Here is a 26,672-nt window from a genome sequence, read left to right on the forward strand (position 1 = left end):
GAAAGGTCTGCTTATAATACTGAGTGGCATCTGGGTGGCTCAGTCAGTTAAGCATCTGCCTTCGGCTTGGGTTGTGATCCAGGGTTCTGGGATCCCCTGGATCTGAGCCCTGCATCAGGCTCCCTGTTCAGTGGGAGTCTGCTTCTTCCTCTCCCTCTGCCGCTCCCTCTGTTTGCGCTCTCTCATTCACTCGCTCTCTCAAATAAATAAATCTTTTAAAAAAATGAAAGAAGAATCTGCCATAATACTGAATCAATATTTTCTTTTGACAACTAACCAGCTACTTACACTGTACTTTCAGTTTCTTGTGCATTTTCTTCTGAAAAGCATGTTCATTAGGATCGTACAGTAAGACCAGAGTGATGACTGTGAAGTCCACAAGCAGACATAAGAGACTAGAGTAAACTGGGGTTTGAAATGTTACTTGGTTCAGCAACAGGGATCAATATTTATGTGATTTTTCTTAGAAGAGTCAAAAAGGTTGTCACACTGAATTTTTTTATAAGTTGAAAAATAAGAGAGGCTGAGACAGAAACACAGATCTGTACTTACATAATTGAGTGTGACAATGACAGAAGGGACCGTGACAAGTCAAGACCCCACAAGACAGTGTCTGGAGCTACGGGTCCCACAGGCATCCCCGCCCTGCTTGCCCTGCATCCCGGTGCCACACGGAGCAGCACTTGGAAGAGGCTCTGATGGGAGATTACCTGGCAGAGGTACAGAATTTACAGTGTCCTGCAGGAGGCGCACTTCCGTGCGGCCCCTTCTCTACAAACCTCAGTCCTTTGAGAAACTTCGGACCTCATTACCCTAGCGCTACAGATTAGACCCGCATATAAAACAGACAGAGAAGTCAGCAATAAGGCAGAACTAGAGCGGCTGGGGAAAGAAGAAAGGAAGGAAAGGATGCTGATGGAGATAAAAGGGATCATCTTATCTCAGGGGAGTCTGCAGATGATTTCAGAGGCTGAGAAGCTTTGGAGACAGCTCTGCTAGCAAAACAGGCTGTTCTGAGTCCAAAGCCAGTTCCTGAGAGGGAGAGAATGGCGAGTTACTGCTTGGAGGGGAACACGCTTGGAGGGGAACACCAGGAAGAAAATCCCTGGTATAGGACAGTGCTGATGGCTGCACAACGGCACGGCAGCTTCAGCTTCAGAACGGCATGCCAACCGGCGGTTAAAATGGCCAGGTTTATGCTATGGATGTTATGACATGATAAAAATTTCACTTTTTTTTTTTTTTTCCAAGGAGACTCCATGCCCAGCATGAAGCCCAGCATGGGACTTGAACTCACACCCCTGAAATCAAGATCTGAGCTGAGGTTAAGAGTCAGAAGAATCAGGCATCCTGATGCAATAAAATCTTTTAAAAGTTAGTTTATAAAATAGCTGATGGGACTGAAAGGCATCCACAAGACCCAAAGAACAGCTGAGTGGTGAGGGGGTGGTCCATGGACAGGATCCTTGAATCAGCAGATAACTGGGAATCTGTGGGATCCTGGGATCATGACTTGAACTGAAGGCAGACGCTTCACTCACTGAGCCCCCCAGGTACTCTAAAAGAGGAAACTTTTTAAAAGACTGAATGTTGATATATATCCAGGAATAACAAAATGCAAACCTAAAGAACCCTTCATGATGTAAACTTCTAATCTTCAGAGAGACTCTCACTGGGTATTATATCTGCAATGTTTACTAGGATGAAAGCATCTTACCTTTTAATTTTAAAAAACTGAAGTTTGAATTTTCTGGAATCCTTATACCTTGCTTATGGGAATGTGAAGAGTGCAGTCTCTTTGGAAAACATTCTCAAAAGTTCCTCAAAGGTTAAAAAAACATAGAGTTACCCTATGATAATTGGGTACTCCTTGATATATAGCCAAGAGAATGTTCATACAAACACTGATACAGTGGAGCCCGGGTGGCACAGTCTGTTGAGCATCTGACTCTCGGTTTCAGTTCAGGTCGTGATCTCAGGGTCATGAGATTGAGTCCTGAGTGAGGCTGTGCACTCAGCATGGAGTCTGACTCTCCCTCTCCCTCTGCCCCTCCCTTAAATAAGTATTACTTGCTACTTAATTAATTTACTTACAACTTACTTATTACTACTTAATAAGTAGTAATTTACTTAATTTAAAGTTTAAATTAAGTAGTAATTTACTTAATAAGTAAATATTACTACTTAATAAGTAATAAATAATTATTACTTACTACTAATTACTTAATAAGTAAAATCTTTAAAAAGGGGTATAAAATGTGATAAAAGAATTATTTTTTTAAATATTTTAAAATATTTTAACATTTTTAATATTTTATTTATTTATTTGACACAGAGAGATGGCAAGAGAGGAAACACAAGCAGGGGGAGTGGGAGAGGGAGAAGCAGGCTTCCCACTAAGCAGGGAGCCCGGTATGGGGCTTGATCCCAGGACCCTAGGATCATGACCAGAGCTGAAGGCAAACACTTAAAGACTGAGCCACCCAGGTGCCCTAGAAGAATTACTCTTAATAGCCAAAAAGTGTAAGCAACCCAAACGTCCACCAGTTGATGAAGAAAAAAAATAGGATGCATGCATATAATGAATGCATATGATGCATTTTTTTTCTTAACTTAAGTAGGCTCCACTCCCAGTGTGGAGCCCAATGCAAGGCCTGAACTCATGAACTCAAGATCAAGACCTGAGCTGAGATCAAGAGCGGGACACTCAACTGACTGAGCCACCCAGGAGCCCCTGCATATGATGGAATATTAAAGATTTTATTTATTTGAGGGGGGTAGAAAAAAAGAGAGAGAGAGAGCACACAAGTAGCGGTGGGGGGAGGCAGAGGGAGAGAGAGAGAATCTCAAGTAAACTCTGCACTGAGCATGGAGCCTGATTTGGGGGCTCGATCCCATGAACCTGAGATCATGACCTGAGCCAAAATCTAGAGTCAGACACAGCTGACTGAGACACCCAGACACCCCTACTGAGTTTTAATTTTAAAAATGAGTAATAAATGCGTGCTACAACATGGATAAACCTCACTAACAGCAGGAAAAGCAAAAGAAGCCAGACACAAAAGGTCACATATATAATTCCATTTATATGAGGGGTCCAGATATATGAAATGTCCAGAGTGGGCAAATCTATGGCAACAGAAAATATATCAGAGGTTGCCTGGGGTTGGTATGGAGAGGAGGTGCACAGTGACTGCTAATGGGCACAGTTTCTTTTTAGGAGACAAAAATGTTCCACAATTAGAGTCTGGTGATAGTTGCACAACTTTGTGAATTTACAAAGAAACAATAAGTCGCATATTTTGAATAGATGAATTGTGTTACATGTGTAAATTACACTGTTCAATTACATTTGAGTTTATAGCATTTTGAAAATTCCAGAATACATTTTTTTTAAAAAATCACAAAACAAAACTAAAAAATGCACCTTGAACATCGATGAACTTACTCTCTGGCCATCTGCAGATGGGCTCACAACAACTGGTCTAATGTTTTAAAACAACTTCCAATGTGACCATCACTGTCCACTCACTCAACAGAAGTATACTGACCATTTACTGTAAAGCCAAGTACTGTCCTGTGCACGTGAACACAGTGATGAACAAAATGTTCTCCCTGAGACTGCATGTCCACAAGAGAGATACAGATGTAAACCTATCAAATATTTTCATGTCTTTTGCAAATGCTGTTACCCAACTAATTTTTGGCTTAATTTAATTTACTTTTTGGTATTTATCTTTTTTAAACAAGATTTTATTATTTGAGAAATAAATAAATGCAAGAAAGAAATTTAATAAATAATGATTTTGAGAAAGAAAATGCAAGCAGGGGGAGTGGCAGGAGAGGGAGAGAGAATCTCAGACAGACTCCATGCTGAGCACAGAGCTCGACAGGGGGCTCGATTCCAGGACCCTGAGATCACCACCTGGGCCTAAATCAAGAGTTGGAAGCCTAACTGACTGAGCCACCCAGGTGTCCCCCATATTTATCTTTGTGGCTCTAGATGTTTTCCAAATTTTCTTTTCAGCCAAAGTTAGATCAGAATGTTACTTCCTGTGTATTCTGTTGCTACAACTGCTGTATGTAAATACTACCTACAGAGAATTTCCATCAGGCCAATTAATTGCCAGTATCTGACATGGAAGTGAAGACTGCCCTTAAAATCAATAAAACTGAGTGAGATACTATTTAAAACAACAGATATCAAATGATCAGAAGCATGACTCTGCAGGGTTTGTTTTTTTATTCAAGCCTCCAATTGTTGCTTCAGTGTAAGGAGTTTTGTTTTGTTAGACAACCTGGAGATCTCCTTGACTCTGAAAGTAAAATTGGGAAAATAACGGTAAGTCTTCTTAAAAACAAACACCTAGGGGCACCTGGGTGGCTCAGTGGATTAAGCCTCTGCCTTCGGCTCGGGTCATGATCTCAGGGTCCTGGGATCGAGTCCCGCATCGGGCTTTCTGCTCGGTGGAGAGCCTACTTCCTCCTCTCTCTCTCTCTGCCTGCCTCTCTGCCTACTTGTGATCTCTCTCTGTCAAATAAAATCTTAAAAAAAAAAAAAAACACCTACATTTTCTATTCCACTAGAAATTGAGAGGGGGATCTAAAAATCAGTGGAGGTCATCTAACATATTAGTGGCCAGAATCCTCCAAAAATGAATTCTCAAAGCGATTTAGATAAAATACTTTGGGCATTCATTTAAATGAAGTGCTTCTCTTGTACAATATTGGAAAACTGCGAAGATAAAAACTGAAATGTTATTTTAAATTTATCTAACTCCACCCAGGATTTTTAGGTCAGTGAAATGATTCTGTTTAATACGATGATGGTGAATGTGAGTTGTCACAGATCTGTCCAAACCCACAGGACGCGTCATCCTTATGTGAGCAAGAGCTGTCAGGAGGTGACGCTGTGTCAACACAGGTTCAACTGCACCAGCCATCCCACTCAGGTGGGGTACGTGGATAGCAGGGGAAGCTGTGCCTGTGTGGGGGAGGCGGCATATGGGAAATATCTGTACCTCCCTCTACATTCTGACATGAATCCAGAACCACTCTAAAGAATAGTTTATTTTTGGGGGCACCTGGGTGGCTCAGTGGGTTGGGGCCTCTGCCTTTGGCTCAGGTCATGATCCCAGGGTCCTGGGATTGAGCCCCACATCGGACTCTCTGCTCAGCGGGGAGCCTGCTTCCTCCTCTCTCTCTGCCTGCCTCTCTGCCTGCTTGTGATCTCTGTCTGTCAAACAAATAAATAAAATATTTTAAAAAAAGAACAGTTTAGAGAGAGAGAATCCTCAGAGTCCATGCTGAGTGCAGAGCCCCATGTGGGGCTTGATGCAAGATCATGACCTGAGCCGATTTCAAGAGTCAGACACTTAGCTGACTGAGCCACCCAGGTACCCCAAATAAAGTTTATTTTCTTTAAAAAAAAAAATCTATAAACTTGGAGCACCTGGCTGGCTCAGTGGGTTAAGTGTCTGCCTTCAGCTCAGAGCATGATCTCAGGGTCATGGGATCGAGCCCCACATTGGGCTCTCTGCTCAGCGGGGAGTCTGCTTCTCCTTCTCCCTCTGCCTCTCCCCCTGCTTGTGCTCTCTCTCTTTCCCCTTCTCTCAAATAAATAAATAAAGTCTTTTTAAAAATCTATAAACTCAGTATCTTTAACTGTTCATTAGCGACCTTTCTTACCAGTTAAAAACCGCATGGGCACAGGACTCCATAAATTTTCAAACTGCCTCTTTTCATATCCATAAAGCACATACAAGTGCGTTCCCCTACGAGCGTGTGTGCTGTCTGTCTGTACGCTGAGATGAGAAATTACTGCTAAAGGGGAGACGCGAAGGAGGAGGTCCCGTCACTATCAGACACAGACCTGACTGACCCTTCTGACAGGGGCAAGGCGAGGGAGAGCGGGCCACTGGAGGCCCAGGAGGCCGGGCTGCAGGAGGAAGGCCAGAGACCGTAGGAGGCGGTTGGATGTGAGGGAGTGTGAATGTGAGCGTGTGTGGAAGTCCAGGGTGCTCCAGAAGGGAGGGCCTCAGGGGCGATAACATTCAAGTCCTTACTTACAAAGGGCGCACAGGCAGAAGCAAGCGCTCTACAATGCAACCCTTCATCTCTCTGCCAGCGGCGTGCGGAACAGGAGAGGCCAGGAGCTACGCGCACCTCAGCGGGAACAGCGGGCGAAACCGCCTCCGGCCGGCTGCTGGGGTTCAAGAAGGGGCACAGCAAACAAAACAGAGGAACCCAGGTCTCAAAGTGGAAGAATGTCTGCGAGAGTCTTTTTAAAGTTAGCGGACACTTTGGAAAATTAAAATATATCAATCTTTTGCTAAAATTCAAAATGTAAAGCCATGGAGATAATGCTGACGTTGCTTTAATTTTATAATAAAAGAAGCTCACTTTTTTTTTTTGGATCCTATTAGTGTGAGAAATAGCAATGAGCGGGGCTCTGCTTCAGAAGGCCATTTCTTCCACGGTGATACCCACAGTTATAGATGACAGTAACAGTAAGAATCATTCACACCCATCGTTCCAGGAATCTTTGGTCAGTGTTCTGTTTGATTTTAGTCAATCTCTGGTTAAGGATGGTAGAGATGTTAGGTACTTTTCCCTACTCGGAGGAAGTTCGTTCTCCAAAAAATGAAATGACAGCCTGGTAATAAATCCAATTTCCTTCACAGTGTCCTCAGCATTCAGCCAATAACCTCAGTGATAATTCTTGGGCACTTTCCACTCTACTTGGGCACTTTTGGGAGCCAAAAGGAGATAACAAAGAAACTTCAAGGACATAAAAATCTACTGAATTTCACTAAGCTATTGCCCTTGTAGACACTTAACATTAATGATTAGAAAGAGAAGGGGAGCAGCTTGCCCCGTATTTGCCAGGTGGGTAAGGCCCCCATCGTCTGACCCCATCGACAGCTTTCACCCCTCCTAAATAATCTCAACGCCTAGCCTTTCACATCCATATAACGGGATATTAGCCCATTATAAAATTTCAAGCGATGGTAAGTGAAGGAAAAAACCCTAATTACACACCAGTGGGAACAGTATACTGCCATTGTGTTCAATACATAAATAATATACATATCTGCAAAAGCGAAAGACACACGAGCCTGTCCAGGGAGCTAGTAATCCTGAAATGCCAGACAGAAGGGGCTTGCAGGCTGGGATTGGAAGGACAATCCCATTTCACATGAAGTGTTATTTTTAATAATCCCACTCTCTGGAAATATAAGATCTACCTGTTAGCAGCAAACTATTTCCAGAAGTTGGGCCCCATGACTGCATGAAACTTGAAGGACACACTTCAGTCTGTCTGTCTTTTCTACCTCTCCACCTCACTGCCTCCCTTTCTTTTCCTCCCTCTTCCCCTCTCTTATTTATGTAGTTTATTCTACCGGCCCAAACTGGAATTATTGATCAACTCAAACGCCTTGGTGCAAGTCCTGGGAGTGAGACCATGTATCTGCAGCTCCTGCCCCATGGAGGTGGGCTGGCGAGGGGAGAGCCCCCTGCCCGAGGCAGGCAAAGCCTCCAGAGCCCGGGAGCCCAGCACAGAGCTGGCTTCCATGTTCCCCTCCCTTTGAGTGCTGATTCAAGATTCCAAAATGACTCTACAGTCTACCAGCTCCAGAGGCAAAGAAGGGAATCTGGTCACATCCTCCTCGACCCTGAACCTTCTATCTTGCTCCCCTGCTGCTTCTCTTTGTTACTTTCCCTGTTGCCACTCTGAAATACTCTGCCCAGAGGCCTTTGTCAGGCCGAACTCCATCTAGCCTGAGATCCCCATCCTGCTCTAAAGCTCCTAGCTTGGGGTAGATGATCGAACTGTGGCATTCCTTCCCCCGGGGCGGAATGCAGGACTGCAGGCTAAACCAGGTTCACCTACGAGGCCCCACACAATGCCCAGCTTGGACGTTTACCCATCACTGGTGGTTCACTCCCTGTATTCCTCCCCAAGAAACTCAGGGGCCACAGCCTTCTAGGACAACAGTGAATGGGAGGGACTTTTGCCCCCAATATTGTTCTTATTTGCCAGGTGGCCCTAAAGCTCTTCTGAGGATTAAACCACAGCCTCTGATTTTAACTGTCCATTACCTAAGGAAACAGGGCAACTGCTCCCACAGCCTCTCTCCACAGGCAGGTAAAATGGAAAATCCAGGAGCTCTGGGACCATACAGCTCAGGACTGAATCCCAGCTCAACTCAGCTTTATTCTGGGGCACCATCCTTACCACTGGTTTTCTTATCTGCAAATGGGAATAGTTCCCACCTCGTTTGTAAAAATCCAGTGAGTCACTCCCCTCTTTATTCCTCGGACACACCCCTTTCCCATTTCAGCCCTCCAGCTAAACCCACCAGACCAGCCGGGACCTGGTATTATTTGGTAATCAACCTTAAACACAGTGTATAATCTCGGAAGTGTAAAGATCTTTTTTCTGATAGATATACCCCACCCTTTCTATCAAAAAGGAAGTTTGGAAAGCCTTGTAAGCCTATGTTAAAAGCAACGAAACAAGAACAAAAAAAAAATGTGATTGTCCTTGATAACTACAGAACCTATTGCGCCAGCAACACACAGAGTGACAGGTACACACACACATACACCTACCTGCTGCCCAGGGACCAGGGTTCCATCCCTCACTGGCTTTCTTTGGTGCCTGCTAACCTTTACATTCATTGTCATGGTCAAGACTCAGTCTTCAAAACCCTCAAAGACCTCCTCCCTCTTTTTTGGTAGGAGAAAACAAAAGGCCCAGAGAGCTAAAGTGACTTGTTTAAATTTCAATGGGTGTAAGGGGTAGACAGCGGATTAACTGCTACCCAGCTGGTGGGCACAGCGAAGGGAGTAACTCATGAAAAGCTTGGTTAAGAGGAACCACACGGCAAGGCTGTATTTCATCCTCAGCAGACTCTGAAGATGTTCTGCGACTCTCCGCATGTGTTTTTAGGATGAAACACAGTGTACTACTGAACAACACAGACCTGAACCGCAAGGGTCTGCTTCCAGGCTGATTTTTTCGATAAATATGGCAGTAGTGTTAATGTATTTTCTCCCCCTTATGATTTTCATCATAACATCACCCTCTAGTTTACCTGGTTGTAAGAATACAGGGTATAATACATGTAACATACAAAATATCCATTAATCGACTGTTTCCTGTTATTCCTAAGGCTTCTAGTCAACAGTAGGCTATTGGCAGTTAAGTTTTTGGAGGGTCAAAAGTTAGCAGGTGCATTTCTGACTGCACGGGGTGGGGGTGTTGTTCAAGGGTGAACAGTATGAGTATTTATTTGCCAACAGGATTTCACAGATCTTTGGTGCATTTCTTAGAACTCCTGTGCTCTAAGACCAGTGCCATTAAATGGAACTCCGTGAAAAACAGAAGCGCACACTTTCCAGTAATTTAATAATTAGAACCTGAGCTAGCTGTGCCTACAGGACTCTTGAAACATGGCCTATGCGACTGAGGAGCCGAAGGTTTTAAGTTTTTCAACATTTTTCACAGTGGCAAAATACACATAACATAAAATTTACCAACTTACCCATTTTTAAATGCACCCTTCAGCGATAATGAGCACATTCACACTGTTGTGCAACCGTCGTCACACCATCCATCTCCACAGCTCTTTTCATCTTGTAAACTGAGACTTTATCCCCAGGAAAAGGTAACTCTCCTTTCCCTCTGCCTGCCCCCCAACCCCTGGCAACCACCATTGTACTTTCTGTCCCCATGATCCTGATGACTTTAAGTAAGTAAGTACAACCGTACAGTATCTGCCTTTTTTGTTTTGTTTTATTTATTTATTTATTTGTCAGAGAGAAAGAAAGAGAGAGCACACAAGCAGACAGAGTGGCAGGCAGAGGCAGAGAGAGAAGCAAGCTCCCTGCCAAGCAGGGAGCCTGATGCAGGACTCGATCCCAGGACCTGGGATCATGACCTGAGCCGAAGGCAGCGGCTTAACCCACTGAGCCACCCAGGCATCTCAATAACTGCCTTTCTGTGAGCAGCTTACTTCACTCAGCAGAATACTCTCAAGGTGATCCAAGCTGCAGCATGTGGCAGGATTTCCTTCCTTTTGAAGGCTGAATAATATTCCACTGTATGTAGAGACCACATTTTGCTTATCCATTCGGAGGTCAGTGGACCCTCCGGTGGCTCCCACATTTTAGCTATTGTGAACGCTACTATTGACACGGCTGTACAAGTACCTCCATGAGACGCTGTTTTCAACTGTCTCGGGTAAACACCCAGAAGCGGAATTGCTGAGTTGTCTGGTAATTCTGTATTTAGGTTTTGAGGAAGCGCCATATTGTTTCCTAAAGCAACTGCGCCATTTTATATTTCCACCAAGAATGCGCAAAGGTTCTGATTTCTCCCCATCCTTGTCAATACTATTAATTTCTGGGGTTTTGTTTGGGTTGTTTTTTGTTTGTTTGTTTGTTTGTTTTTTTGATAGTGGCCATCCTAATGAGTGTGAAGTGGTATTTCACTGTAGTGCTGATCTGCATTTCTCTTGTGATCAGTAATACTAACCATGTACCTTCTTTGGTTTGATGTTTTCATTTCATTTCACTGTAATGAGATTAAGCTCAAATGGCCATATGTGGCTAGGGGCTGCCATACTGGACAGTGCAGCTCTAGACCACACTGATTCTTAGGGTGATTTCAAGACCCAGAGCAGTAAGCACAAGGAGCTCTGGATGCCAACGGACCAGTCAGATACTTTCTAGTTCTGTGGACCTAGCCAGTCACTTACACATCCCATGCCTCAGTCTTTACATGTGTAAAACGGGGGTTGTACATCCAGATTGCTCTATCTAAGAATGAAATGAAATGAACCAGCATGCATGTAGCCCCTGGTACAGTCTAAGCACACAGGAGAGAATCGAAGCTAATGGGACATGCCGCTCCTCATTTCCCAGTTACCACCAAAACTAGACACCTAGGAGTTGGCCTTTTCAGACCCTTTCCCCAAATAGACTGCAGTCCTTTCCAGAGAAATGGACTTTCAGTTCTAAGAAATAAGGATCGTTAGCTCCCACCAAAAGAACCCCAAAATGGAGGGTGGACAGAGATGAAATCTGTTATCTCAGCCCTCTGATAATCAATGAGTCTGACTCTATCCAGATTCAGACTTAGCTAATAACCAACAAGAAAGCGAAGCTACCAAACTTCCAAATCTAGAATTCCTGGCCATCTCCTTTGGGAAGCCCCCCAAAACAAACCTGCAGAGGGAGAACCCTTTAAGAAAACTCTGTAACGGGCATCTGGTTGGCTCAGCTGGTTAAGCTACTGCCTTCGGCTCAGGTCATGATCCTGGAGTCCTGGGATCGAGGCTCACATCGGGCTCCCTGCTCCCCATGGAGTCTGCTTCTCCCACTGACCTCTCTCCTCTCATGCTTTCTCTCTCTCATTCTCTCTCTCTCTCTCAAATAAATAAATAAATAAAATCTTTATTTAAAAAAAAGAAGAAAAGAAAAAGAAAACTCTCTTAAGTCCTGAATGTGATGCATGGCTCTGGACAGTCTGAGACCGTTTTTTTTTTTTTGTGGCCAAGGCCGTTCTTCCATCCTGGTTGGCGACCACCTGGGTGAACCCCAGGCACCTTACCTGACGCTGCAGTGGTGGGGGTGCTGGCCGGCGCAGGCTGCGAGGGGCTGCTGCCCTCGGTCATCAGGCACGGGTTGCTGCCATTGCTCTCTCTCTTGACAAGCAGCTCAGCAGCGCTGGGCAGCGGGATGGGGTGGCTGATCCCCAGTTCTTCCTCCTGGGCCTGCTGCCTTCTCAGGGCCACCTGGAAGCACAGGGCAGCAGGTCAGCCCCCCGTAACGAGAATCTCCTGCACGGCTTTGCCAAAACCCCCTGGAGTTCCAGTCACCCCAGATATCATGATCCCTGAGCTCCCGGAGTAAGGTCTGGGATGCTCTCACTCCTTTTGAGTCCTACCCAAGTCACCAGGATGTGCAGCCAAAGCTGAGAAATGGTGTCAAGCCCACAGTAGGTCAAAAAATGTCCGTTACACGAATGAGTATGTAGAGCAGGAAATAAGGCTGGCTGCAGAGGATCCGGAAAAGCTGTAGAGTCAGTCAAGCAGAGGAGTTCCATCTGAAGGGAAGTCAGCATTGACAGATTAGGAAGGAAGGAGAATAGGATCACTCAGTCTTTCTGGCCACACATTTGTCAAAGGCTACTGTATTGGGGCCAGTGACCAGCAAGATACAGTAAAATTATATTAGATCCTAAGGTAGTCACTGTTTAAAAGCAGGAAAAGGAGGCAGGCACACATGCAAAGGCAACTCAACACAAAATGCGGCAAAAACCACGAAAGGGACACCGCAGTCTCACAGCAGGACTCTGGAGGCAAAAATGGTTTTAAGGGTAAGAATCAGCCAGAAGAGGTACTGGAAGAGGGCCTTGAAGAACAGATGGAGTAACAGGCACACAGGCAAGAATGAAGGAGCCCAACCCAGAACAAGGGAGCAGGGTGGGCAGGAAAGGCAGGGGCTGCTTAGGAAACCCCGCAGGGCCAGGCTCTCCGGAATGAGGGGAGCATGTAGAGCGGTAACGGGAGAAAGGTTGGAATAAAGTGCTGAAGTCCCTGGAGAAGGAAGAGCCTGCAGGTAGAAAGAAAGTCAGAGGACAGGTCCTTCCTTTATGCCTGCAGGACGGAAGGAGCCGGAAGTGAGGGTATAAGGGACTTAAACTACCTAAGAGACTCCTCATGGTCCCTCTTCAACTTATCTGCTTTTAAATAACATTGTTAAAGGTTGCAAAGAAAAAAGTAAAAAAAAAAAAAAGAAAAGAAATTGTACTTTTGTCTACTACATGTAACAAAAAAGGAGACTTTCTATTGAAACTTGACTATTAGTGATAGTGAAATGAGAAAGTAAAACATCTGTACCTCAGAGGCCAAAACAGAAGCCAAAAGTTGAAATCAAAATGGTAAACCAGAAACACAACTACTATTTATTGTTTTAAGAAAATTGTAGTCCAAACTTAGCAAGCTGATTAACTTACAACTGGATTTTTTCATAACAAGAGTTTTCAACTTAAAAAACCATCCTTAAGTAATCAATTAACATTAAACGATTAAGCACCGCTCTTGGATTTTTTTGATTATTAACCAAGTTTAGAAACAGAATATTAAGGATTTGATCAAAAAATAGCAACAAAAAAAATCCACAGATCTCTGAAGTATATCATTAATGCATGCTTATGTCCTGATTCACACAAATTCCATGCACGCACAAAATGCACAGGGTATTTATTATATGCGCCATAAACTAAGGACACTTTTATAAAGGCCTCTCAAGGATTTTAAAGGAAAGCTATTCAGTAAGGGAAGGTGGGGGCAACTGATTAAAATGCGATTATTTTAGGGTCCCATCGAAGATCAATTTCACACTATTTGGGAAAGAAAAAAATAGCCGGTATACAGAATTTTACAGGCTTTCATCTAGCACCACACAAGACTTCCAGCGTGCAAAACGTTCAATTTTCCTACTATTGAAGTAATCCTGAGTCTTTTTTTTTTTTTTAACATAGCAAACGGGCTTTTTGGAAATTGGTGCCCCAATTAATGAAGCTTATACAAAATGAATGGCCCTACTTAAATACACGTTTTTATTACACTTCGAGGAAAAGTCCCCTCCCAAGCATACATATTCTGCACTCAATAGTTAAAACAACTCGATGTTCAGAAGATTTTTCTAGCTACAGATACAACTTCGGGGTCCCTAAGGCTTTTTCAGTAAACTCACTGTAATGCATTTTAACGCTACATCGGGGAAATCTTTTCACCCACTACAGACGACGCCGCAAATCCAAGAAAAAGCAGCTGTATGCCCAGACCGCTCTCGCAATCTGCGAAGCCAACATATATCCAATTTAAGACCCATTTATAAAAAATGAGATGCATACAAAAAGCATAATCTTCAAGCATTTACTCAGTCTTTGTTAAACACTCTCATATGAATTATTTTCCACGGAAGATATTTACACGTTCCCAGTCCAAAGCAGCACATTCGTAGTAAACACCTCTCTGGTATCTTTTCATCTTAAATAAACTGCCTGAAAAGGATGAAACAAATTTTAGCTGGAAAGAATGTATATTATTCTCTCCTAAAAGACCCTTTCAGGACGCCAGACGACGTGGAGAATTTCGGCTTAAGACGCTACATGCCTGTCTTCCTCAGGACGTTTTTTTCTTTTCTTTTCTTTCTTTTCTTTTTTTTTTTTTTTAGACACGACAGACAGGCCCTCAAACCCGTGCCATTTTCCCCCTCGCGCTTCCTTTTAAAAATTCGTCAAGCGTGCTTGAACACACGCCGAGTAACCGGTACCTGAGGGAGCCGGGACGAGGGAGCGGGAGCCGCAGAGCGAACGCTGTTCCCGCCGCGCTCAAAATGGCTGCAGCGCGCGGCGCGGACCCGCGGGCGGCGAGCTCGGAGCCGGCGCCGGGAGCCCCGCGGGGACCACGCGGCCTCCGCGCGCGCTGCCGCGACTTTTCCAAAAGCACCACGCGCCCCGCGCGGTACCCGGAAGAGCGGCGGCGGCCGCGGTCCCCGCCAGTCGCCCGAGCGGGCGCCCTCCCGCACCCTCTGCAGTGTGAGCGCCAGTCTCTGCTCGGGGGCCGGGGTCCCAGGGCCTCCCGAGGAGGGGGGGCTCCCCAACTCTCCGCTCGGAGAGTGAGGTCCGGGATCCACGAGATGCCCTCCCCCCGCCCCCCACCGCCCGAGCGCGCGACGGAGCGAATCCGTAAACTCTCCGCTCTGAAAGCGGGAGCTGAGGTCCTGGGGCCCTCGGAAGGCGCGAACCCTGCAACTCTGTGCTCTGAGAAAGCGACCGGAGAGCCTAGCAATAGTGGGGACCTCCGAGGGTGCGAACCCCGCGATTCTGCTAGAGGACGGGACCAGGGACTCCCGAACAGAGCGAACCCCGCAACTTACTGCTCCGGAAGCAGGAGCGGAGATCCTGGGGATGGATTCTCGGGATCTCCGACGGGGTGAACCCCCCCAACTCTCTGCTGGAGGGCGGGGTCAGGGATCCCGGGACTCCCAACAGAGCGAACCCCGCCACTCTCTGCTCTGAAAGAGGGATCAGAGGTCCTGGGGAAACTCAAAGGGCCGGCCCCGCCACTCTGCGGAAGGTCGGGATCAGGAATCCCTCGGAGGCCGAGCAAACCCCGCAACCTCCCTGCTCCGCGGGCCGGATCCCAGAGGACTCCCGGCCCTGCGAGCCCGGCGTGGCGCGAAGCTGGCAGCCGCGGCCGTGGGCGAGCTCCCCCGCCGGTCTCCGGAACCCGCACCGCGTGGCGCCCGCCCGGCCCGCGGGACTTTAAGCTGGGGGCCGACGCTCGGTTCCCGGACGCCCGCACTCACCTGCGCGGCCATCACGCGCTGCCTCTCGGCGATCAGGTTGCACTTCTTGCACTGGCAGTCCCGCCACATGCAGAAGCGCTTGTGGCCCTTGAGCGGCGACGCGTAGCCGTGGTTCCTGCATCGCGCGCACTTGGGCAGCCGCGGGGACTTCTTGCTCCCGGAGCCCATGCCCGACGCCCCGGAGCCCGAGGCGCCGCCGCCTCCACCACTGCCCCCGGCGCTCGCGCCACCACTGCTCCCGAGCAGCGCCCCGGCCGCTTTGCCAAAGCCCCCGGCCTTGCCCTGCGGGGGTGCCCCGGCGGCGTGCGGGGCCTCCGAAGAGGCAGAGGGCTTGCTGAACGCGTCGTCGTTGGGCATGGTGCCCTAGCGAGAAGTGCGAGGACCCGCCGGGCGCCTCTCGGGTCTGGAGACGGCTGCAAGCGGAGAGCACGGGCAACGGCGAGGCTCCCGCGGGGAAGGCCCAGAAGACTTGTGCGCTGCAGCCGGAGGTGCAGCCGGAGTGGCGCGGTCTGGACACGCAACGCCTAGACTGGTGGGGGGTTGTGCCCTTTCTTTTGGCGCGCGCGCCGCGCGGAACTTTTAGATACTTTTCAGAACGTTCCCGGGACTGCCTGGGCGGGAGAGAGCGCGAGGGAATGCGGCCACGCCCACCGCCCCCCAACTCCAGCCACTGCGTTCCCGCCGGGAGCCAGCTTGCACTGGCTGCAAACACCGAGGGCGTGGCTGCAGGTGGCTGCAACGCACCTCGAGGTGCAGAGCCATCGGGGACACCGTGATCTCCGCGCTCCCCCAGGCACCGCGGCCCGGCTGCGGAAGCACGCTGCACAGGGAGGGAGCTGAGCTCCTAGATCCGGAACGTAGCTGTGCACCTTCGTCGTGCACGCCGCTTGGAGGAGGTGCAGACCACCCTGTGGGGTCCCTTAGCTCCCTTCCCCCATTCTCCACGTTATCTCGGTAGGGCAGAGGCTGGCAGAAGCCAATTCGAAAAGCGGTTTCTTACTTAAGAGAAGGATGAGATTGGAGCCCTGAGAGAAGAAAAGTCTCTGCCCTTAATCAGCAAATAAGACCCTCACTGTGGGGCCGAAGCGCACCCCAAATTGGGTCTTTCTGTGCGCTCAGCCTTTAAAAAACCTCACTGGGGTGGGAGAGGGGTCGTACTTAACAGATGTAGACATTTATCAAAAATTCATCCCGCACTTAAGATCTGTGCATTCGCTGTGTATATTATACCTCTAAACATGGTCGGTGGTCTTACAGCCTTCCACCACACTCCGACAACACCCCTCTGAGCCTCTGTTCACTTACAGGGCAAATCCGAACCTAAGGCCTGCTGATCAGATCATTTTTCCTACACATCCACAATGTCCCTACAACACCAGCCCTTCCCCTGTCTGGATCTGCAGTAGCTTCCAACGGGGCTCCCTGTTTCTCAATTTTCAGTATATTTCACATAAAACAGCAGCTGGCCCCTGCAATGGCCTGGCAATTTCTCCTTGTGAAAAACAAAAGTTAAAGACCCAAGGCTGTGTTTTAAAGGACTTCAGTGATGCCGCCCCCCCTTTCTTAGCCTCGCAGAGTTTCCAACAAGCTTGGAAGTGCTCACTGTTGGCCCTTTATCTGTTTTGTTCAGTGCCACTTCCCTAACCTCGCCATGGCCCTTGTCCAGCCAGGGGGCTGCCCTAACATCTCTCCCCAACTCTCCCTGCTTTTCCCCAGTATCAGCTCTCAGGTTCCAAATTCCATGCCCCCATCCAGGGGGGTTAGGTCCGCAAAGGATGGAGGCCACCCCGCTTGGCTTCTCATCAAGGTGGTTACTGGCATTTCACTGAGCTCTGAAATCCTACAACCTACTCTTTGCATTCTTATTCTGAAGCCCCCCTCACAGGCTCTTTCCCTGAGCCTGCATTTTCTCCATTAGTATTCTCTGGCTGAAAATCATTTCCTAAAGAAACTTCTAGCTTTACACAATACCTCGTATCCTTACCACCAAGCCCAGTGAAGCTCTACTCTGGACGGAAGCCAGGATGCAACCATTCATCTCATTTGGGAATCTGTCAAATGATAACTACTATTTTGTTGAGCAATACTCCTAAATCTTCCACTGAAACACACCTGCCAATTGCAGTTATCTACCAATGATCCTTTCCATATATTTGTACTCCAATATATTAGCTAGCGTTGAATTATTCCGAAGGCCCAATCCAGGTGAGGAGTCAAGTCCCAAATTATAGGGAAGCACGTGTTTCTTAGGGGCCTCCCATCACTAGAATCTGTGATGGAGAGACTTAAGGCTACAGACAATTTGGGGCTAGGAAGCTGTGTGCCCAAGGTACAAAAACATAAAATGTGACAAAGTTAATAGCCTAATAAAGTTTTATTCGCAAACCACAGAGGAAGTATCAGGCACAAGATGATCCAAAAGAGAAGTCGGGAGCCCTCAGGGACAAGCAGAGTGGTTCTGGATATTTTGAGCAGTCTGGCCCTATTGTCTCCTTTCTTTACCGCCCCCCTTCCAGAAACTAGAGTTTTGAAGGCTGATGATGCAGTTCTGTATGCACTGAGTTGGACAGATGGCCAAGACATGCTGATGAGTGGGGTGGGGGCAGAGGGAAGTCTGTTCCAAAACTTAGCAGGGTTCGGCAAAGACCTCTCAGATATGACACCAAAGCACAAGCATTAAGAGCAAAAAATGACAGACTGGCATTATCAAAATGCAAAACCTTCGTGCTTCTAAGGATAGCACTAAGAAACTGAAAAGCCACGGACTGGGAGAAAATATTTGGAAATTGTATATCTGATAAAGGACTTGTACCTAGAATATATTAAAACTCTTGTGATTTAATAAAAAACAGACAACAATCAAAACAATGGGCAACATTCTGAATGGACATTTCACCGAAGAAAATATTTGAATGGCCAATAAGCACATGGGAAGATGCTTGCTATCATCAACCATTAGGGAAATGTTAAGTCCAAACAACAGTGAAGAATTACAGTACACCCACGAGGATGGCTGTGATCAAAGACAGAGACGAGTGGAAAGTATTGGCTAGCATGTAGAGACACTAGAATTCTCAGCTACTGCCGGTGGGAATGTAAAATAACACAGCCATTTGGGAAAATTTTACCATACAACTAAATAATTCACTCCTAGATAGCCACCCCAGAGAAATGAAAACATCTGTCCACACAAGCACTTGGACATGAATATCCATGGCAGCATCACCCACGTGAAATAATCCAAATTCATCAATGCTTGAATGAACGTATATATGTATGTATATACAAAATATGGCATATACATACCATGGACTCTCCAGTCATCAAAAGAGATGAGCTAGGGCTGCATTCATAGCAAGAATGAAACTTGAAAACAGTACGCTAAGGAAAAGAAGCCAGATTCATAATATTGTACATTCCCATTTATATCAAATGTCCAGGAGAGGCAAATCATTACAGAGAAGATTGCCAGGGCCTGGCTAGGAATGGAGAGGAAATGCAGATGGGTATATGGGGTCTTTCTGGGGGTGATGCCATGGTCTAAAATTGTATTGTGATTATGGTTGCAAAATTCAGCAAATTTATTAAAATTATTGGTATAACTAAAGTAAAAGAATTTTATGGTATATAAATCATGCCTTGGGACGTCTGGGTGACTCCGTTAAGCATCTGCCTTCGGCTCAGGTCATGATCCCAGGGTCCTGGGATTGAGCCCTGCTTTGGGCTCCCTGCTCATCAGGGACTCTGCTTCTCCTTCTGCCTCTGCCCCTCTCTCTGCTCACACATCTCTTTCTCTCTCTCCCTCAAATGAATAAAATTTTTTAAAAATTTTGCCTCAACAAGCAAGCAAAAAAACAAAAAAGCACCACGATATACAATGCGATTCCATTTCTGAAATCAGAACTAATGTGGGTTTATAGCTGGAGAGGCTATTTAGCTCTCTCTGGGTTACCGGATTATGAGGGATAATCTCCTTATACTTTGTTTTTATTTTATGTTTTTGCAAAGTCAATCCAAGTTCTGGCCACCCCCCCCCCATTCTGTCTCTCCCCTCATGGCTGTGTGGGAAGAGCTGACATCCGGGTTGGGCCAAGTCCGCCCAGCCTCAGCCCTGTGGTCAGCCTCAGTTTTCCAGCATTCTCAGCACCAGAATTCGGAAACCAAGCTCATTGTACAAAAAATTATTACATGTTGTGCTTTCCAGTTGTCATAGTTCTGTGGTGCTTATACTTGCTCTCTGATTTTTAAAAACATTTGGCAGGCATTACTTTCACCATCGGTAAAAAACCAAATACGTTAATTTATTAGTGAGTCGGTATAGCACCATATTTAAATGCCTGGCTCTGAATCCCAGCTTTGTGAGCTTAGACGATTTCTTAACCTCTCTGTGACACAGTCTGTTCATCTGTAGTAGGAGGATAGTAATAATATCTGCCTCAAAGGATGGTTAGAAAGACTAAATCAGTTAACACTCATCGAGTGATTAGAAAAGTATCTGACACCCAGTAACAAGTCTGTTGTCATCGTTATTGTTATTTCCATACTGGAAAGAAAAAATGAGTGGGAGAAAGCAGGGTACATATACATATAACCTTCCACATGTTAGTATAATTTAGTGTGGGGGTGGGGAGCTTTATTAGAAAACATCAATGATAAATTCCATCTCCTTTGCATTTTGTCCATGGAAAGCAGTCCTAGCCCTGGGTCTTGGTGCCACAGGTCATGGGGAAAATTCTCTGGTGCTTCTGACCCTCTACATGAAGCTACATACTAGGGTCAAGTGTGAAGCCCTGAGTTCACTGGCCTGAACTAGCGACTCAGTATACAGTTGTGCGGGGGCAACGGCAGGCTGTATGAGCAGTAGGAATTTAGGGAGGAGGGAGCGCGGTAGAGCCTCAGGCCCTGCACGCAGGAGGAAGAGTCTGTGGCCACAGTCTTGCAGGATCTGAGCAGGCACAAAGGGGAAAACAGGACCTTCTAGGTCATGGGAACGACTGATGGAAGGCTGGACACTGGGAGTGATCCTGTGGGTTGGGGGAGAGGGCCCAGGCCTGCCAGTCTGGAACAGAGGAGTCAAGCTGGAACCCAGCAGAAGATAAGGTTGGAAAGATAGGGTGGCACCTTGCCTGCCAGTGAGGAACTTGGCTTCTATCCTATAGGCAAATGGAGAAGGATAAAGGTTTTCGTCCTTGAGGTGTTTGAGGAATGAAAGTGGTTGGTCTGCCAATTGCTGGGTGATTTGAACAAGCCACTTAACCTCTCTGGTCCTTATGAGGAGAGGACAATATCGGAGGGATCAGAGTTATTTGCAAGATGCCCAGCTCCATGCCTGCCACACACAGATGGAGGAGGAGGATGGCAGTCAGTGTCCTGCAGAGCGTGGGATATAGGGACGCAGGCTGCCTGTGTTAGAGGTCTGGCTTTGCCACTTTCCAGCGATGTACTGCTCCTGGGCAAGTCACTCACCCATTCCAGGCCTCCCTTTCTTTATCTGGAAATTGGAAAGGACCTGAGAATTGTCATAATGCAATTACGAACATATGTAAAGGGCTTCGGTCCATGAGTGCAAGAGATTAAGCATGATCTTAGTGTGAGGAGGTGTTTCAGAATCCTGTAGGAGGAATCTTGAGCCACCAGTGGAAGGTGAGGGGAACTGAGGCAGGTTCTAGGATCTGAGCAGTTGGCTCGTTCTTCCTGAATAAACTGTTCCCGGCAAGGTCAATAATTAGGAGCCTAGCCTGGAACTTGGAGATGAGGGACAGAAACTCTGAGTAGCAAACATCAATCACAAAGCATAATGTCCCCACATTATCTGAGCACTTCGGGCCAGTCTCAGGACGCAGTAAGGTGGCCCATCAAAAGCATCAAGCAGGCTGAGTGGCATGTGTGGGAGCCCCTGGGTGGGAGGAGTCAGCACCCAGGGAGGCGGGGCTCTGTGTCACTCAAGGCAGATGCTTATTGCCTACAGGGGACCCTGGGGTCACCCCTGTTTCTAAGGCTGTGCAATGATTGACTTTCACAAGTAATGCCCCCCGACCGTGAGTTAGCAACAGAAGTTTAAATCAGGTTCTATTCCTTACCCTTTAAGAAAAGGATATAAATATTTTGTAATTTTTCCCAGGAAGAATTGTTAAAATGTAAACATTATGACATTTAAAGGGAAATCTTAAGATATCTAGAAAATAGAAAAATCACTGGACCTGAAAGTTAAATGAAGTGATCGGGAGAAAACGCACTTGGCCTCCAGAGAAAGTAAAAAATGTATTCTGAAGATAATAGTAGTTGACGCTTCAGTATTAACTGCTGTTCTGAGATTGTCAGCAGCATACTGACTCCTTTATGTTAACCTAAAGAAAAAGAAATAGTTTGCCATCATAAGTTTTTTTGTAGGATCAACTGCTTAAAATTTCAAAAAGAAATTCAGTTAAGAATACTTATTGTAGGGGGGCACCTGGGTGGCTCAGTGGGTTAAAGCCTCTGCCTTCGGCTCAGGTCATGATCCCAGAGTTCCCGGATCGAGCCCCACATCGGGCTCTCTGCTTAGCAGGGAGCCTGCTTCCTCCTCTCTCTCTGCCTGCCTCTCTGCCTACTTGCGATCTCTGTCTGTCAAATAAATAAATAAAATCTTAAAAAAAAAAAAAAAGAATACTTATTGTAGGGGCACCGGCGGGCTCAGTTGGTTAGGCTCGGATTCCTGGTTTCTGCTCAAGGTCATGATCTCAGGGTCCTGGGGTCAAGGCTCTCCTCTCTGGACTCCCGCTCAGTGGGGAGTCTGCTGGAGATGCTCTCCCTGTGCCCCTCCCCCCACTCCTCCACATGCTCTCTCAAGTGCTCTCTTTGGAATAAATAAATAAATGTTTATATATTTTTAAAGATTTTATTTATTTATTTGTCAGAGAGAGAGAGTGTGTGAGAACCTAAGCAGATTAGTCCCTACTTGGGGCTCATTGCTCAGTGGGGAGCCACAGGCAGAGGGAGAAGCAGGCTCCCCACTGAGCAAGGAGCCGGAAGTGGAACTTGATCCCAGAATCTTGAGATCATGACCTGAACCAAAGGCAGACACTTAACTGACCGAGCCACCCAGGTGTCCCAATAAATGAATCTTTAAAAAATATATTTATTTGAGACGGGGATTAAAGAGTATGCTTATTATAATGGGCATGGAGTAAGATACAGGATTGTTGAATCTTTAAATTCTACACCCAAAAGTAATATTACACTGTGTGCTTACTAACTGGGATTTAAATAAAAACTTAAAAAAAAAACCTTAATAAGAAAAGTAAAATGTTAGTCTCTGAAAAATTTATTTTACAAAGTTTAATTAGGTGGAGAAAGAATAAATAACGTACGAGTTTAATGTTTGAGATTTGTAAAGAGCTAACACATTCAAATTGCTCTTCTAGGGTTTAACTTACAAATGCCTTTTTTTTTTTTGAAGATTTTTATTTAATTATTTTGACAGGCAGAGATCACAAGTAGGAAGAGAGGCAGGCAGAGAGAGAGAGGGAGAAGCAGGCTCCCCGCTGAGCAGAGAGCCCGACATGGGGCTCGATCCCAGAACCCCGGGATCACGACCTGAGCCGAAGGCAGAGGCCTTAACCCACTGAGCCACCGAGGTGCCCCACAAATGCCTTATTTTAACTAACCATTTAAAAACAGAGGTGTCCACTTTTTAATTTTAGCAATCCCTCTGAAATTACTGTTTATGTAAGTACTTCCTTGTACAGCTAATGCTCTGGTAAACTGAAGCTCTCACAAGGCTTTCCTGCGTCTTCTGCTGCGATAGTGTTAAAAGACCAGAGGAAACAGTGATCACAAATCCTGAAATAACATTTTATTTAAGAGTTTCAAATGAATTGGAAGTTAAAATGTATACCAACAGAGGGGCTCCGATACATCTCCCATCGGGTTCAATAGCCACTATCTTGCCGATTTCTCAGTTTGCTCACAAAATAAAAAGAAGGTAAACAGAGAGTTTCACAGTGCTAATACTACCAAGATAAATAACAACGTAAATATGCCTGGGTTTTTACCGTGGGCCATTCACATGAGGCAGAAGCACTGAGAATAGTAAAATGAATATTTTGTGGCTGATTCCAAGTTTAAAAATTGAAACCTTTAGTGGACACATATATCAGTTATTATGTACCTCAGCGAGCTTTTTTTCCCCCCAAAGGCTTTGTCAGGTTTCCACTTTTCCAACAAATGCAAGAAAACTACACCAAGTTTTAGAGATACATTATAAAAACAAAAATTCATCTAATCCCAGAAGAAAAAATGATGGGTCAAGAAGCCAGAGAATGAGGATGGCTAACCCTAATCATTACAATTATTGGCATAAATTATTTAAAAATAATTTATACCTGTAGGGGCGTCTGCATGGCTTATTCGGTTGTTCCTGACTTTTTTTTTTTTTAAGATTTTATTTGTTTACTTGACAGACAGAAATCACAAGTAGGCAGAGAGGCAGGCAGAGAGAGAGAGGAAGGGAAGCAGGCTCCCTGCTGAGCAGAGAGCCCAACGTGGGGCTCGATCCCAAGACCCTGGGATCATGACCCGAGCCGAAGGCAGAGGCTTTAACCCACTGAGCCACCCAGGCGCCCCTGTTCCTGACTCTTGACTTCCACTCAGGTCGTGATCTTAGGGTCATAGGATCAAGTCCCATGTGGGACTCTGCACTCAGTGTAGAGCCGGCTTCAGATTCTCTCTCCTTCTGCCCCTCCCCTGCCAATAAACAAACAAACAAATAAATAAAATCTTAAAAAAAAAAACAGGAAAAACTACCTGCAACTATAACAAGAAATAATTATTTATACATTTCTATACTACTATCGATGAATATTGCTTCAAGTTGATTCCTGTAATTTGTCATTGTCTGAGTTGGCACCCCTAACCAAACGTGACTTCGGGAACACTCTAGAACATGTTCCTGGTGCTCAGAAAACAAGACAAGCGTGTGAAATATCTCAGCAAAGAAAATGTCAGTAACAGTTCAGTTCAAGAAATGTCTTGAGTTAGTGCAGGATTCATCCCCAACAAACGGTGACATTAAGCACGAAGGAGTTTCGAAGAGAAAACCCCGAAGCCTGGAGGGGGCCTGGGAGGCTTCTTGGAAGAAGCAAGCTTTCAGGGGAGCAGTTTTTGGACTCATGAACCAAGTTATGAAGGGATGGTAAATTGATACAAACTCGAATTACATCTTCCGAAGGGGGAAATGGGACCGCCTCTAGATGGGGACATTCCGGCAGACTCCAACTTGACCTTGAAATGTTCATCCGTGGGGTGCCCACTTCCCCAGCCCTCATCATTGCTCACTGCCTTCCTTGGGTGGCCATTCCTAACGGATGTATTCCGCTTCGGGATATAGTTATAGATATAGACTCGGGAGGAACACAAAACCTTTCTTTGCTTCAAGGAAACTTTTTGAGACAAGGGTGGAATATTTTTTTAGTTATTACTACTTAAAAATATTCATAAAAGCTGAGAAAAGCAACAAGGAAATAATCCCAGAGCGCCATGCGTGGCCATACTCCAGCCTGCAAAGTGAAATCCCCTATTTCTCTTCCGGGAGATGCCAAGGGGAGGATCATTGGTTGGGGATCTGCCAGCCCATAGCCAGATTCGCAACCACAAGGCAGGTGCCATCTGCAAGCCGGTATGTCTGCCCCACGTGACTGCCATCTTGTAGACATGCACTGGTGTGGAGGGGGTCCTGGGCAGGGCAAGGAAACTTCTCCCTGCTCCCTGTCAGGCCCTATTTCCTGCCCAGAAGACAGGCAATGTCTGTTTCCCCCTGCCCTTCCCCACACACTGTGAACTCGAAGGTCTCCATACAGGAATATGCATAATCAGCCGTTGTGGTAGACACCAGCCCCGTGGCGTTGGAGGTGGTAGGTGGTAGGAGTAGAGCGTGGGATTGGTAGCCTTATACTTAGTGAATACTACTGATACTCTCTGAAGTAGGGGTGCCGGATAAAATACATAAATATTGCACGGGACATAATACACTAAAAACTATTTTTCCTTGTTGATCTGAAACTCAAATTCAACTGGGTGTTCCGTATTTTTTCTTTGCCAAATATGGCAACCCAAGTTTTATAGGTCCTGGGAAACACCATTTCCCCAAGTCCTCTTAGGAATAGGAAAAAAAAAGAAAACACTTTTTTTTTTTTAAAGATTTTATTTACTTACTTGAGAGAGAGAAAGGGAGCACCAGTGCTCCCTGAGGTTCAATCCCAGGACCCCGAGATCATGACCTGAGCTAAAGGCAGACGCTTAACCAAATGAGCCACCCAGGTGCCCCGCCCACCCTCCCCCAGAAAACCACTTTTGTATCATCAGCTCTGTCTCTGTAGTCCAAATTCTGATGACTGTATGTTTGCTAGAGCCTGTGGGAGAAGCATGGCTTCTACATTTTTAAATGGCTGAAAGAAAATGAAAAGTTGAATTTTTGTGACATAGGAAATTCAAATTTTGGTGCCTTTAAATAATGTTTTATAGGAACACAATTGTACCTGCTCCTCTATGTGCGGTCTATAGCCGCTTTAAGATAGGAGGGCAGGGCCCAGGAGCTCCAACAGAGCCTGTAGGGCTCACAAACCTTAAAATATTTCTATCTGGTCCTGTTACCTAAAAAGATTGTGAACCGCTGCTATGGGCTTCCATTTGTTTTTGAGGCTCCCAGAATGATTTTTTTTTTTTTTAAGACAACAGTTCAAAATGGGATAACACATTTGGAGGTACATTGTGAGTCTTTTGTGGACAGCAGGCTTGGTCTAAAATGATGGACCTGTCCTTGCCCTCAGGTTCCCCTCCTCTCAGCAGGCCCTGCCCGGCTGGTGGGTTAAAGGAGGAACACGACCTAGACCCTCTCTTGCCAGAGCTCAGGATTACCAGGAGAGACAGCCACGTAAATACAGTGTCCGGCTGGCCGTGTATGGAGGAAGTGCATCAAGTTTGGGGAGGAGAGGAGTCATACCAGGCAGGCAGGGAGGACTATTTCAGCCCAACAGGAGGATAAAAGAACAAATGCACACAAGCCTCGGGTCTAATCCAGAAATGAAGTGAAGGGGAATTTAGCAACAATTAACAAAAATTGCATAGAGCTTTCCTCATGTCCAACACTGATCAATGCTTTTTCTATTAATTCACTGAATTATCACCAGGGCTTTTTTTTTTTTTTTTAGATTTTTATTTATTTATTTATTTGACAGAGATCACAAGTAGGCAGAGAGAGAGAGAGAGAGAGAGGGAAGCAGGCTACCCGCTGAGCAGAGAGCCCG

At 46.1% G+C, this 26,672-nt stretch overlaps 1 protein-coding gene across 1 annotated transcript in view; it reads right to left on the minus strand.

Moving 5' to 3' along the window:
* The window catches only part of DMRT1 (doublesex and mab-3 related transcription factor 1), a gene marked incomplete at both ends in the record, with an annotated part of 104,976 nt that extends 89,229 nt beyond the window's left edge, over nt 1–15,747 (minus strand). The window contains 2 exons of the mRNA XM_080819939.1: nt 11,621–11,804; nt 15,391–15,747. Of these exons, the coding sequence (XP_080676065.1) occupies nt 11,621–11,804; nt 15,391–15,747 (541 nt within the window). The remainder of the gene's footprint in view (nt 1–11,620; nt 11,805–15,390) is intronic.
* Nucleotides 15,748–26,672: the final 10,925 nt, after the last annotated feature.

Source organism: Martes martes (assembly GCF_963455335.1).
Source record: "Martes martes genome assembly, chromosome: 12".
Classification (NCBI taxonomy): domain Eukaryota; kingdom Metazoa; phylum Chordata; class Mammalia; order Carnivora; family Mustelidae; genus Martes; species Martes martes.